Raw genomic sequence first — 14,488 nt, forward strand, 5'->3', positions numbered from 1 at the left:
GTCGTTTGGTGCTTGTTACGCAGGCCTGGGGTGAAAGCATAAGTAAGTGTCTACTTGTGAACAAGCAGATGTCAGATGATGTTCAACTGTTTGGGTCGGCTAAATGTTGCTTTTGATTATTTTTTGGAGGGGCCAAATGTTGTTTTTGATTATTTTTGGGGAGGCAAGGGGGGAGGGGGATTTTCGATGAAAGACATTTATAACCTTTCGCATCGAGTTTAGGGAAATTTCCAAGCGCGTATGCTCTTGAAAAAAAAAAAAGCAAAAAAAAAGCTTAAGAGATCTTTAAAAAATTGGAATTTCCTTGGGCGGGCAAGAGAAAATGCGCTCGCTTGTCTGTTAAACCCGCGTGCGCTCTGAAATGCCAGAGGAAAAGGAAAAAAAAAAAGAACCCCTAGCTCGTTAGAGTGAACGCCCGGCTTGGTGGGTAACGAGGAGTATGCTATTAGAGCATTAACTTATGTAAGCGTCGGTAAAAGTGAGGGGAATGATAGCAATCATTGTTCTTGAAATAGGAGCCAAATGCCGGGAATAATTCACCCTGTGTTACCCTACGATAATTGCACCTCACCTTCAATAACCGTTGACCTTAAGATATGTGCTTGTAGGTCGGCTCTTACTGCGCTTTAAACGTGAGAGTTGATGGGATGCAGAATAAACGTGTAACTTAACTAATGATCTGAGTGTTCGGTCTTAAACTTTCGCCTGCCCTTAAATAGAGGTGTGGGAGACTTTTCTGATGCTTAATGTACACCCTTTATTAGTTTTGATATGTGTTGGAGTTTAAACATGATTTGTAAATTAATCAAATATTGCTCACGAATGTCCATTAAATGTTTAATATAAATTAATGCTGATAATACATGATCATGTAAAAGTACATAAGCGGCCCGTCGATCGACGGGCCTTTCAAGTCTCATAGCTCTACCAAACCCTATAAGGATTATGTTATACTTTGAGCACCTGTGGGAGGAGGGGCCCATATTTGTTTTCACAAGAGCAGTGCTTGTTTTGACTAACTTTTTACTACCCCCCCCCCCCCCCCCCCCTTCCGGGGGGGAAAGATATAGTTATGTAAGCGTCGGTAAAAGTGAGGGGAATGATAGCAATCATTGTTCTTGAAATAGGAGCCAAATGCCGGGAATAATTCACCCTGTGTTACCCTACGATAATTGCACCTCACCTTCAATAACCGTTGACCTTAAGATATGTGCTTGTAGGTCGGCTCTTACTGCGCTTTAAACGTGAGAGTTGATGGGATGCAGAATAAACGTGTAACTTAACTAATGATCTGAGTGTTCGGTCTTAAACGGGGGGGGCTGAAAATCAGAGGTGTGTACAGGCCCATTTTAGGGTGCAGAGAGTAGTTTAGTTTAGAACCCTAGCTTTGGGAGTTAGCGGTAGGAGTTAAAATCTCTTCTCTCTGAGTGGAGGGGGGCTAGGGGGTTCCTGTAGTTGAATGACAACGACGGCTTTTCATGCCTTTAGTCCTGGTTAAAATCCTGGCAAGAATTATGCTATACTGTGGGTATTTACTTATGTTGGGCGTAGTGGTGGGGGTAGTGGCGGTTGCCGCTAGCCCCGCCCCTTTCTATGCAGGCCTTGGGGTGGTGGGGGCTGCAGCAGCGGGGTGCGGGCTTATTATGTGTTTAGGGGGCACCTTTTTATGTTTAGTTTTGTTCTTAATTTACTTGGGGGGGATGATGGTTGTGTTCGCTTACTCAGCGGCGTTATGTTCGGAGACCCGCCCCTCAGGCTTGGCTGAGGGGTCGGTGCTTAAATGTATAGGGGGGTACTTTGTGGTGGCTGCGGGGGTGGCTTTATACCAAGGAGGTATGGAGGGTCCCCCCTTTTGATGGTTTGCAGGGGAGGAGTCGGGGATGAGTGTGATACAAGGAGAGAGTGAAGGGGTGTCAGAAGCATACGGGGGCGGGGGAATCTTGCTGATCGTCTGTGCGTGGGTGTTGGTGGTGGCTCTCTTTGTTGCTTTGGAAGTGTCGCGGGGTTGCAGCCGTGGGCCGGTACGGTCAATTAAAAGGGGTGGGCTGTGACAAGAGACAGGTGAAGATAAGGGCTCAGGCGTGGGGGGGGGGCCGGTTCTAGCTGGGAGGAAGCGTGTATGGGACTAAAAAGTGTTGGAGGAAGCAGATGCTGCTTCACTTTTTTCTGGCCCCAACAGGGGGGTCCGCGCTGTTGGGGCAAGGGGGTAGGGGGATTTTCGATGAAAGACATTTATAACCTTTCGCATCGAGTTTAGGGAAATTTCCAAGCGCGTATGCTCTTGAAAAAAAAAAAAGCAAAAAAAAAGCTTAAGAGATCTTTAAAAAATTGGAATTTCCTTGGGCGGGCAAGAGAAAATGCGCTCGCTTGTCTGTTAAACCCGCGTGCGCTCTGAAATGCCAGAGGAAAAGGAAAAAAAAAAAGAACCCCTAGCTCGTTAGAGTGAACGCCCGGCTTGGTGGGTAACGAGGAGTATGCTATTAGAGCATTAACTTATGTAAGCGTCGGTAAAAGTGAGGGGAATGATAGCAATCATTGTTCTTGAAATAGGAGCCAAATGCCGGGAATAATTCACCCTGTGTTACCCTACGATAATTGCACCTCACCTTCAATAACCGTTGACCTTAAGATATGTGCTTGTAGGTCGGCTCTTACTGCGCTTTAAACGTGAGAGTTGATGGGATGCAGAATAAACGTGTAACTTAACTAATGATCTGAGTGTTCGGTCTTAAACTTTCGCCTGCCCTTAAATAGAGGTGTGGGAGACTTTTCTGATGCTTAATGTACACCCTTTATTAGTTTTGATATGTGTTGGAGTTTAAACATGATTTGTAAATTAATCAAATATTGCTCACGAATGTCCATTAAATGTTTAATATAAATTAATGCTGATAATACATGATCATGTAAAAGTACATATAAGCGGTAGGGAGGGGTTTAACCTCCGACCTCCGGTTTACAAGACCGGCGCTCTGGCGCTGAGCTACTAATGCATGTCAAGCCTAGGGCCTTGTTCTCTAATCAGCCTGCGAGGGGGAAGAAAATGAGGAAGATGGAGAAGTATAGGACGGATGCGATTTGGCCAATAATGATATAGGGGTCTTCGACTGGCATGCCACCGATTCAGGTGAGGATAGCGACGTTTGCGATTAGAGTTCAGAAGAGGAATTGGGAGAGGGGACGAAAGGTTAAGCTGCGTAGTTTACACGTGTGGAGGAATGGAACAACCAAGAGGACCAGAATGGAGGCAAGGAGGGCTAGTACGCCTCCAAGTTTGTCGGGGATGGAGCGCAAGATTGCGTAAGCAAACAAGAAGTATCATTCGGGCTTGATATGAGGGGGAGTTACTAGGGGGTTAGCGGGGGTGAAATTGTCGGGGTCTCCTAGGAGGTTGGGGGTAAAAAGTGCAATTGTGGCGAGTGCGACTAGGAGAGTAGCAAACCCTAAAAGATCTTTGTAAGAAAAGTATGGGTGGAAGGGGATCTTGTCACCAGTTGAGTTAAGTCCAAGGGGGTTATTTGACCCGGTTTGATGGAGGAACAATAGGTGTACCATAGTAGCCCCTGCGATCACAAACGGGAAAAGGAAGTGGAAGGCAAAGAAACGGGTGAGGGTAGCGTTGTCTACTGAGAAGCCCCCTCAAATTCACTGTACAAGGGTGTTTCCGACATATGGCACTGCTGAGAGGAGGTTGGTAATTACGGTTGCGCCTCAAAATGATATTTGTCCTCAGGGTAGGACGTACCCGACGAAGGCAGTTATTATTACAAGAAGTAAGAGGACGACTCCGACATTTCAGGTCTCTTTATAGAGGTAAGAGCCGTAGTAGAGGCCTCGGCCGATGTGTGCGTAGATGCAGATGAAGAAGAAAGATGCGCCGTTGGCGTGCATATCCCGGATTAACCATCCGTAATTAACATCTCGGGTAATGTGGGCTACGGACGAGAAGGCCGTGTTAATGTCGGCGGTGTAATGCATGGCTAAGAAAAGGCCTGTAAGGATTTGGGCAATCAAACATAGCCCGAGAAGAGAGCCAAAGTTTCATCATACTGAGATGTTTGATGGAGCGGGCAGGTCAACGAGAGCATCGTTAGCGATTTTTAGGAGTGGGTGGGTTTTTCGGAGGCTTGCCATGGGGGGGGGGGCCGGAGTTTTGGCCAGGCTTAGCAGAGCTCTGCTAAGCGATAAATATTGCGCACACTAAGGCGACGTCTAAGAGGAGGAGGAGGAAAGCTAAATTTGTGTAGCCCTCCGGGGTGTTGCTTGTGGCAGTAATTAGGGGTTTGTTAAGGGTTGTAGTGGCTTTGGGTCCGACTGCTTCTAGTCAGCATTGGTCAATTGTTTGGTTGGCGGCCGTTTGACCTCATAACAATGACAGTTTGGGGGTAGCTCGGTGAACGATGGCGGGGTAATACCCGAGTAAGCTAGTGAAGTGGTGGGGGGTGGGAAAAAGGGTAGTTTGGGCGGGTGTGGCTGAGGGGGCGATAACTCAGAGTGCAATAAGGAGGCCTAAAATTGAAAGGGCGAGGGCGGTCAGTTTGAGGAGAGGAGGCATAGACATTACGGGGGTTTTGAGGGGAATGACATTTAAGGTAATGCATAGGCCTGCGAGGATACTTCCTCATGCAAGCCGTTTAAGGGGGTTAATAACTTCGGGGTCTACCTCGCCGATAGGGGCGATAGCTATACACCGGGGGCTGCCTCGGTGCACGAAGTAGATTAGGCGGATGCTGTAGACGGCTGTGAAAGCCGTGGCAATAAGGGTAAGTAGTAGGGCCCCAGTGTTTAGGTAGGAAGTGTTTATTGCTTCAATAATAGCGTCTTTAGAGAAGAAGCCAGCGAGGAAAGGCATGCCGGTGAGGGCAAGAGTGCCGATAGTAAAGCAGGAAGAAGTTCAGGGGGTCTGGTGTTGAATGGCGCCCATCTTTCGGATGTCTTGTTCACCTTGTAGACTGTGGATAATTGATCCGGAGCAGAGGAAAAGTATGGCTTTAAAAAATGCATGCATGCAGATGTGAAGGAAGGCGAGTTGTGGTTGGTTGAGGCCGATAGTGACTATCATAAGGCCGAGTTGGCTGGATGTAGAGAATGCAATAATCTTTTTGAGGTCGTTATGGGTTAGAGCGCAGCAGGCTGCAAACATAGCTGTTAATGCTCCCAGACATAGGCAGAGGGTTAGAGCGATTGGGCTTTTTTCGAGTAGGGGGCTCATGCGGATAAGGAGGAAAATACCGGCAACTACTATGGTGCTGGAGTGAAGGAGGGCGGATACTGGTGTTGGGCCCTCTATAGCAGAGGGGAGTCACGGATGGAGGCCGAATTGGGCGGACTTTCCAGCAGCGGCAATAATTAATCCTAAAGCAGGGGGAGTTACGTTGAAATGTTGGATTGTGATAAAAATCTGCTCCATGTCCCAGGAGTTGCAGCTTGTGGCTATTCAGGCCATGGCAAAAATTAGTCCGATGTCCCCCACTCGGTTATAAACAACTGCTTGGAGGGCGGCTGTGTTGGCGTCGGCTCGGCCGGACCACCAGCCGATAAGGAGGAAAGATATGATGCCGACGCCTTCCCAGCCGATGAAAAGTTGAAAGAGGTTATTAGCTGTAACTAGCACAATTATTGCGATGAGGAAAATCAAGAGGTACTTAAAGAATCGGCCCATGTCGGGGTCATCGCTCATGTACCAGGTTGCAAATTCTAGAATCGACCAGGTTACGTACAAAGCCACGGGTGTGAAGATAAGTGAGTAGTGATCGAATTTAAGGCTAATAGTTACGTCAAATGTTAGGGTGTCTATTAAAGTTCAGGTGGAGATAACTTCTTCTATGCCGTGGTTAAGAAAAAGGAATAAGGGGAGGAGACTTACAAAGAATGCTGTCTTGACGGCGGGTTTGACGTGTGTTACTGCTCAAATTGGTTTTACTGGGGCAGAGAGTAAGCTAGTGATTAGAGGCAGTGTTAAAAGGGAAAAGATAATGAGGAGGCTAGACGTTATGAGAGATGCAGGGAAGGACACAGCTACTACTTGGATTTGCACCAAGAGTTTTTGGTTCCTAAGACCAATGGATGTGCTGTTATCCTTCAGAAGCGGGTCGAGTGGGCCCTGGAGTTCAACCAAGGGGACGGAGATTAGCAGTCCCCGTTGCTGCCAGCCCCTCTCGGTGGGTAAAGGGGTTTTAACCCTTATTTTTAGAATCACAATCTAATGTCTTTTTTAAACGATACCTACAGTTGATTCACCCTCAGATTAGGTGAGGTTTAAGGATGAGTAAAATAAGGGGGAGGAGGTGCAGGGCCATAATTAGGTGTTCCCGAGTGTGTGAGGGGTCCAGGGCAATTAGGTGATTGGGCAGGGGCCCCCGCTGGGTTGTGATAAACATGTACAATGAGTAGCTGGCGGTGATAAGCACCCCCGCTCCAGTAAGCATTAAGGTTCAAGAGGACCAGTTAATTAGTGAGGTAATAATCATTAGTTCTCCCATGAGGTTAGGGAGGGGAGGAAGGGCCAAGTTAGCTAGGCTAGCGAAGAATCACCATGTAGCTATTAAAGGTAGGACCGCCTGAAGGCCCCGGGCTAGAAGAATACTTCGGCTGTGGATACGTTCGTAGTTAGTGTTTGCTAAACAGAAAAGGGCGGAGGATGTGAGGCCGTGGGCGATCATAAGAATTAGTGCTCCTGCAAAGCCTCACGGGGTTTGCACGAGAATGCTAGCCACTACAAGGCCCATATGACTAACTGAGGAATAAGCGATTAGCGATTTAAGGTCTGTTTGGCGGAGACAAATTGAGCTCGTTATTACAACACCTCAGAGTGCGAAGACAATAAAGGGATAGAGTATTTCCTTTGTGAGGGGTTCGAGAATCAACATTATTCGCATTATACCGTAACCCCCTAGCTTTAGGAGTACGGCAGCAAGAATCATTGAGCCTGCGACGGGGGCTTCAACATGGGCTTTGGGTAGCCATAAATGGACTCCATAAAGAGGTATTTTTACTAAAAATGCGAGGAGGCAGCTGGCTCACCATAGCTTGTCTGCGTATGTTGTTAGGCTCAGGGGGTTTATATATTGCAAGGTTAGAAGGGAGAGTGTACCGCTAGTGTTTTGGAGGATTAGGAGTGCAACAAGAAGCGGGAGGGAGCTTGCTAATGTGTAGAATAAGAAGTATACTCCCGCATTTAAGCGTTCAGCCTGGTTTCCTCATCGGGTGATGATTATTAGTGTGGGGAGTAGAGTAGCTTCAAATATTACGTAGAATATAATAAGTTCGGTGGCGCTGAAGGCTAAAATAAGAAAAAACTGGAGGGAGGTCAGGAGGGTGATATAGACTCGTTGACGATTTAGGGGCTCAGTGCCCATGTGGTGTTGGCTTGCAAGAATCATAAGAGGCAAAAGCCAGCATGTGAGCACGAGCAAGGGGGTTGATAAGGGGTCAGTAGCTATGTAGGAGTTCAGGGTTGTTCACCCGACCTCTGAGGTGCTCTTAAATCAGGCGAAGCTAGTTACTGCAATCATTAGGCTGTACGTGAGAGTTGAGGGCCACAATCATTTGGCGGGAACAAGCCAGGTTGTGGGAATTAGCATGAGGGTTGGGACAAGGATCTTTAGCATTGTAAGAGGTTAAGGCTTTGTAGGCGGTCGGTGCCGTGTGTGCGGGCAGTGGCTACTAGAAGGGCGAGGCCTGCGCTTGCTTCACAAGCTGAGATGGCTAGAAGGAATAGGGGTAAAGCAGAAGAGCTAGTGGAGCTCATGCTCAAGCTTCAGATGGAGAGAGCAATATACAGGGAGAGCATTATGCTTTCAAGACATAAAAGTGCTGATAGGAGGTGTGTTCGATGGAACACGAGGCCTGTCAGCCCTAGAATAAATGCTGAAGAGAAGGTAAATTGGACAGGTGTCATTAGGTGATTGCGGACTTAAACCACAAGCTTTTGGGCCGAAACCAAATGTTTTTATTAAACTAATTGCCTATTCAGCCCATTCGAGGCCGTCTTGTGCCCACTCGTATATTAGGCCAAGAGTAAGGAGGGTTAAAAGCGCAACTGCTCACGAAAAAGATACAAGGGGGGAGGCCAGTTGATCTCCTCAGGGGAGAGGGAGGAGGAGTGCGATTTCTAGGTCAAACAGGAGAAAGAGAATGGCGATGAGGAAAAATCGGAGGGAGAAGGGCAGGCGGGCAGATCCCAGGGGGTCAAAGCCGCACTCGTAGGGTGAGAGCTTTTCAGAGTCTGGTGATATTTGGGGGAGGTAAAATGAGACGGTAGCGAGAATAACAGAGAGGAGGCTAGCAATTGCAATAATAGTTATGACTAAATTCATTATCTTTCCTTGGGGTTTAACCAAGACCGGGTGGTTGGAAGCCACTTATACTAGTTAGTACTAGAAAGATTATGAGCCTCATCAGTAGATGGAGACATAGAGGAATAATCAAACAACGTCCACGAAGTGTCAGTATCAGGCGGCGGCTTCAAATCCGAAGTGGTGTTCAGACGTAAAGTGATGTTTAACTTGGCGGAGAAGACAAACTGCTAAGAAGGCTGATCCAATGATGACATGAAGCCCATGGAAGCCGGTTGCTACAAAGAAGGTGGCACCGTAGACCCCGTCACTAATTGCGAAGGGGGCGTCTACATATTCTATTGCTTGGAGGAGTGTAAAATAGAAGCCGAGGATAATTGTGATGGTTAAAGAGTGAACCGCCTGCTTGCGCTTGCCTTCTATCATGCTATGGTGGGCCCAAGTGACTGTGACTCCAGAGGCAAGCAGGACTGCTGTGTTAAGTAGGGGGACTTCGAGTGGGTCGAGGGTAAAAATACCTGTTGGGGGTCAGCAGCCTCCCAGCTCGGGGGTGGGGGCGAGACTGGCATGGTAAAAGGCCCAAAAAAACCCTAAGAAGAAGAAGACCTCCGAGGTGATAAATAAAATTATACCATATCGTAAGCCCTTTTGAACGGGAGGTGTGTGGTGTCCTTGAAAAGTGCTTTCCCGGATAATATCACGCCATCACTGGTATATCGTGAGCAGCAGGAGGACCATGCCGAGGGCTATAAGGGGGGTGGAGTGTTGGTGAAATCAGATTGCAAGGCCCGATGTTATTAGGAGGGCGGCGATTGCGCCTGTTAAGGGTCAAGGGCTGGGGTCAACTATGTGGTATGCGTGTGCTTGGTGGGCCATTATTTATTTGGGGGAGGGCTCTTCGGGCAGCGTTTAGGTGTTTTCTTGGAGGTAGAGCGAAAGAAGTAGAACGAATACGTAGGCTTGAATGGCCGCTACTGCTAGTTCAAGAAGAGTTAGGAGTACTATCACTAGGCCGGTTAGGATTGCTACAGGTCATATTTGATTAATAAGGAAAAGAGTGGCGGACGACAGGAGTTGAATTAAGAGGTGTCCGGCTGCTAGGTTTGCTGTTAGTCGGACGCCTAATGCAAAGGGTCGGACAAATAAGCTAATTGTTTCAATAATAATTAAGACGGGGATTAAAGGGGCGGGGGTGCCTTCTGGTAGGAGGTGGCCTAACGCAATCGTTGGTTGGTTCCGGAGTCCGATCACGACTGTAGCTAGTCACAAAGGGATGGCGAACCCCATATTAAGAGGCAGCTGGGTGGTGGGGGTGAAGGTGTAAGGGAGAAGCCCGAGTAAGTTTAGAGTAATAAGATTAATTATAAGTACGGTAAGTAGCAGTGCTCACTTATGGGCGCCAACGTTCAAGGGGAGGAGAATTTGCTTTGTAAAGCTCAAAACGAAAGAGTTTTGGGCCACAAGGGATCGGCTGTGGATTACGCGATTAGAGGGCTTTGGGAACAGTACTCACGGCGCTGCGATAGCAACTGCTAGAAGGGGTACGCCGAGGAAATAAGGAGTAAAAAATTGGTCGAAGAGGCCTAGGATCAAGGTCAAGTTCATTTTTGTCAGCTAAGAAATTTTGTGGGTCAAGGGGAGGGTTTAGGGGAGTTTGTGTGCCCCATAATTTTGGCATGACCTGTAGTAAAGTACAGCATAAGACTGAGGATTAGTATTGCAAAACAACTGGCATGGAAATTTTGGGGCATGTCGTTAAGGGTGGTTGGGAGTCACCAATCTTTAGCTTAAAAGGCTAACGCTAGGCCCTGTTTAGCTTCTTAGCGAGGCATCTTGGAGTATTAGGGTGGACCAGTCCTCAAATTGTTGCAGGGGGACTGCTTCAACTACGATGGGCATAAAGCTGTGGTTTGCGCCGCAGATTTCTGAGCACTGTCCGTAGAAGACGCCGGGGCGAGATGTAATAAAGGCTGTTTGGTTTAGTCGGCCGGGTACGGCGTCTATTTTAACACCCAGGGATGGGACTGCTCAGGAGTGGAGGACGTCCTCCGCAGAGACCAGAACTCGGATTGGGGATTCGACGGGGGTAATCATTCGGTGGTCTGCTTCTAGGAGGCGGAATTGCCCGGGGGCCAGGTCTTGCGTGGGGATTATGTAAGAGTCGAACTCAAGGTTTTCGTAGTCAGTATATTCGTAGCTTCAGTACCATTGATGTCCCATGGCTTTGATGGTTAGGTGGGGGTCGTTAATTTCGTCTATAAGGTAAAGAATGCGGAGGGAGGGGAGGGCAATTAAGATAAGGATAATTGCTGGGAGGACAGTTCAGATAATTTCAATTTCCTGGGAATCAAGGATGAACTTATTAGTTAAGCTAGAAGTAACTAGGGCGACAATGAAATAAAGGACTAGAGTGCTAATTATAAAGACAATCATTAAAGCGTGGTCATGAAAGTGAAGAAGTTCTTCTATCACAGGAGAAGCAGCATCTTGGAAACCGAGCTGGGAGGGAAAGGCCATGATAAGACACGTGAGGAGTTAGCTCACAACCTGGCCCTGACAAGGCCACGTAATTAAATTTTACTAGTGTCTTTAAGAAAGTGACAGAACGGCCATGTGGTTGGCTTGAAACCAATTTATGGGGGTTCAACTCCTCCCTTCCTCGTTAGTTGCAATGAACCTGCACAAATGCGGGTTCTTCAAATGTGTGGTATGGTGGGGGGCAGCCGTGGAGCCACTCTACATTAGTTGTGGTGAGTTCTACGGAGGATACTTCACGTTTAGCAGCGAATGCTTCTCAAATAATAAATAGGGATATGATGACGGCGACCAAAGAAACTAGGGACCCAATGGAGGACACGGTGTTTCACAGGGTGTATGCGTCGGGGTAGTCTGAGTATCGCCGGGGCATTCCGGCTAGCCCTAAGAAATGTTGGGGGAAGAAGGTCAGGTTTACTCCGATGAACATAACTATGAAGTGAATTTTTGTTCAAACGGAGTGTAAAGTGTACCCTGTGAATAGGGGGAACCAGTGTACGAAAGCGGCAACAATAGCGAAAACGGCGCCCATAGAAAGTACATAATGGAAATGTGCTACTACGTAGTAAGTGTCATGAAGGACAATGTCCAGGGACGAGTTGGCCAGGACGATGCCTGTTAGGCCACCCACTGTAAATAGGAAAATAAATCCGAGGGCTCAGAGAAGGGGGGCCTCCCATTTGATTGTCCCGCCATGGAGGGTTGCTAATCAGCTAAAGACTTTTACGCCTGTGGGGATGGCGATGATTATTGTGGCGGATGTAAAATAGGCGCGTGTGTCCACATCCATGCCCACTGTGAATATGTGGTGAGCTCACACAATGAAGCCAAGGAGCCCGATGGCTATTATAGCTCAGACTATACCTATGTAGCCGAAAGGTTCCTGCTTACCGGCGTAGTATGCTACAATGTGGGAGATCATGCCGAACCCGGGGAGAATAAGAATGTAGACTTCGGGGTGCCCAAAGAATCAGAAGAGGTGTTGGTAAAGGATTGGATCTCCCCCGCCGGCGGGGTCGAAGAAGGTGGTGTTAAGGTTCCGGTCCGTGAGGAGCATAGTGATGCCAGCAGCTAGTACAGGAAGCGAAAGAAGTAGAAGAACGGCAGTAATTAACACGGCCCACACGAAGAGGGGTGTTTGGTATTGAGAGATGGCGGGAGGCTTCATATTAATAATTGTTGTGATAAAGTTAATTGCGCCTAAGATAGAAGAAATGCCGGCTAAATGTAAGGAAAAAATAGTTAAGTCAACGGATGCACCTGCGTGGGCTAAGTTTCCAGAGAGAGGGGGGTAGACGGTTCACCCGGTGCCGGCACCGGCCTCTACGCCTGAAGAGGCTAGCAAGAGGAGGAAGGAGGGAGGAAGGAGTCAGAAGCTTATGTTGTTTATTCGTGGGAAAGCCATATCGGGGGCCCCGATCATGAGGGGGATAAGTCAGTTTCCGAAGCCTCCGATTATGATGGGTATAACCATAAAGAAAATTATTACGAAGGCGTGAGCGGTAACAATTACATTATAAATTTGGTCGTCCCCCAGTAAAGCGCCAGGCTGGCTAAGTTCTGCTCGAATGAGCAGGCTAAGGGCGGTACCCACTATCCCGGCTCAGGCGCCGAAGATTAAGTAGAGAGTGCCGATGTCTTTATGGTTGGTAGAGAAAAATCAACGTGTGATGGCCACAGATAGGATGGCTGAGTTTAAAGCGGTGGACTGTAACCCCATGAACAGAGGTTTGAGTCCTCTTCTTATCAAGCCTTGAAGTGTTTTTACATGTCAGACTGCAAATCTGAAGTAGCAGACTAACGTCTACCGGGGCTTCCCCCGCCTTCCCGCCCTACAGGCGGGGGAAGGTAGACGGATGCTCACTGGTTTGGGCGTTTAGCTGTTAACTAAAAGTTTGTAGGATCGAAGCCTACCCGCCTAGAAAGGCTTTAGCTTAATTAAAGTACCTGTTTTGCATACAGGAGCTGTGGGATAGTGCCCCGCAAGCCTTATCAGGGACTGGGGGATTTTCACCCCCGCTTAGGGCTTTGAAGGCTCTTGGTCTTTTGCTAACCTAAGTTCCTTATAGGGCTACCAGGGCTACTGCCGCGGGGGTAAGGGGTAGTAGTGAAATAGTGGCGATGGCCAGGCAAGCTAGGGGAAGTGTGAGTTGACGGGGTCGCAGGCGTCAAGGGGGTGTGCCCGTAAGATTATTTGGGAATATAGTGAGGGTTATGGCGTATGTAAGTCGGAGGTAGTAGTAGAGACTAAGGAGCGCAGTAAGCGCCGCGAGGGTAGCGGCAGGGGCTAGTTCTTGCTTAGAGAGTTCTTGGAGGATTAATCACTTGGGTATAAATCCTGTCATGGGAGGGAGGCCCCCCAGAGATAGAAGCACAAGGGGGGTGAGGGCCACGAGTGCTGGTGCTTTTGCTCAGGAGATGGCTAGTATATTAATGTTTGTGGCTTTGGCTAGTTTTAGGGTCAGGAATGTTGCGGCTGCGGCGGTGATGTACACTGATACAGCGAGGGTGGTTAGAGAAGGGGCAAATTGTAGGACTAGAACTATTCAGCCTAGTTGAGCGGTGGAGGAGTAGGCGAGGATTTTGCGGAGCTGGGTTTGGTTTAGGCCCCCTCAGCCCCCGATAAGGGTGGATGCTAAGCCCAAAAAAATGAGAAGGGAGGAGTTGGGGGGCTGGATTTGGAGGAGGAGAGCGAGAGGGGCTAGTTTTTGTCAGGTGGCTAAAACTAGTCCTGTGGATAGGTTCAAGCCCTGAAGTACTTCAGGCACTCAAGAATGTAGGGGGGCAAGTCCGAGTTTAAGGGCGAGGGCGAGGGTGATGACAGTAATTGGGAAGGGGTGGGCGGCCTGTTGGATTTCTCATTGCCCGGTGAGTCAGGCATTTGTTGTACCAGCAAAAAGTAGTACGGCAGCAGCAGCAGCTTGGATGAGGAAATATTTGGTGGCCGCCTCAACTGCTCGGGGGTGGTGATTTTGTGTTATTAGGGGAATAATCGCGAGGGTATTAATTTCGAGGCCTACTCAGGCTAGCAATCAGTGGGAGCTTGCGAAGGTTATTGTAGTTCCTAGGCCGAGGCTAAATAATAGAAGGGCTAAGACATAGGGGCTCATTAGTAAAAGAAGGGGTTTAACCCACATGTTTGGGGTATGGGCCCAAAAGCTTGTTTAGCTGATCTTACTAGATTGTAGTGTAGGTGGAAGCACAAAGAGTTTTGATCTCTTCAGGTTGGGTTCAAGTCCCCATTTTCTAAGGAGGCGGAGGGGTTTTATCCCTCATGATTCACTCTATCAAAGTGACCCTTTGTTTCAGGCACAGCTCCGGGCTTAAAATTGAGGGGGGAGCCCCGTAAGCGCGATTGGGAGGGACAGGTGTCAAATAACCAGTCCTAGGGTCAGGGGGAGGAAGTTTTTTCAGATAAGATGTATAAGTTGATCGTAACGGAAGCGGGGGTAGGATGCTCGGACTCAAAGGAACACAACGGAGAGAAGGGCGGCCTTCATCATGAGGTTTGTGGTGGTTAGACCGGGTAAAGAAGGGATGTGGGAGGCCCCTAAGAATAGGATTGTTGAGAGGGTATTCATAAGTAAGATATTAGAGTATTCGGCCAGAAAAAATAGGGCGAAGGGTCCCCCTGCGTATTCGACGTTGAAGCCTGA

The 14,488-nt window shown here is 48.3% G+C and overlaps 7 protein-coding genes across 7 annotated transcripts; all 7 read right to left on the bottom strand.

The window, feature by feature from the left end:
• Positions 1-2,937: 2,937 nt before the first annotated feature.
• Positions 2,938-4,134, bottom strand: LOC128199789 (cytochrome b-like). The gene is given in 1 exon segment (XM_052890960.1): positions 2,938-4,134. A coding segment is annotated over 1 exon segment (1,197 nt).
• A 43-nt stretch (positions 4,135-4,177) lies between these two features.
• LOC128199779 (NADH-ubiquinone oxidoreductase chain 5-like) lies at positions 4,178-6,058 on the bottom strand (the record flags this gene model as incomplete). The annotated part of the gene is given in 1 exon segment (XM_052890950.1): positions 4,178-6,058. A coding segment is annotated over 1 exon segment (1,881 nt), but the record flags the coding sequence as incomplete, so codon positions are not given.
• Positions 6,059-6,242: 184 nt separating this feature from the next.
• LOC128199786 (NADH-ubiquinone oxidoreductase chain 4-like) lies at positions 6,243-7,610 on the bottom strand. Its single transcript, XM_052890957.1, is given in 1 exon segment — positions 6,243-7,610. A coding segment is annotated over 1 exon segment (1,368 nt).
• Positions 7,611-8,399: 789 nt separating this feature from the next.
• On the bottom strand, positions 8,400-9,173 carry LOC128199784 (cytochrome c oxidase subunit 3-like). Its single transcript, XM_052890955.1, is given in 1 exon segment — positions 8,400-9,173. A coding segment is annotated over 1 exon segment (774 nt).
• A 936-nt stretch (positions 9,174-10,109) lies between these two features.
• Positions 10,110-10,814, bottom strand: LOC128199780 (cytochrome c oxidase subunit 2-like). The gene is given in 1 exon segment (XM_052890951.1): positions 10,110-10,814. A coding segment is annotated over 1 exon segment (705 nt).
• Positions 10,815-10,959: 145 nt separating this feature from the next.
• LOC128199781 (cytochrome c oxidase subunit 1-like) lies at positions 10,960-12,552 on the bottom strand. The gene is given in 1 exon segment (XM_052890952.1): positions 10,960-12,552. A coding segment is annotated over 1 exon segment (1,593 nt).
• A 343-nt stretch (positions 12,553-12,895) lies between these two features.
• LOC128199790 (NADH-ubiquinone oxidoreductase chain 2-like) lies at positions 12,896-13,942 on the bottom strand. The gene is given in 1 exon segment (XM_052890961.1): positions 12,896-13,942. A coding segment is annotated over 1 exon segment (1,047 nt).
• Positions 13,943-14,488: the final 546 nt, after the last annotated feature.

Source organism: Bicyclus anynana, unplaced genomic scaffold, assembly GCF_947172395.1.
Source record: "Bicyclus anynana unplaced genomic scaffold, ilBicAnyn1.1 scaffold_80, whole genome shotgun sequence".
NCBI classification, from domain to species: domain Eukaryota; kingdom Metazoa; phylum Arthropoda; class Insecta; order Lepidoptera; family Nymphalidae; genus Bicyclus; species Bicyclus anynana.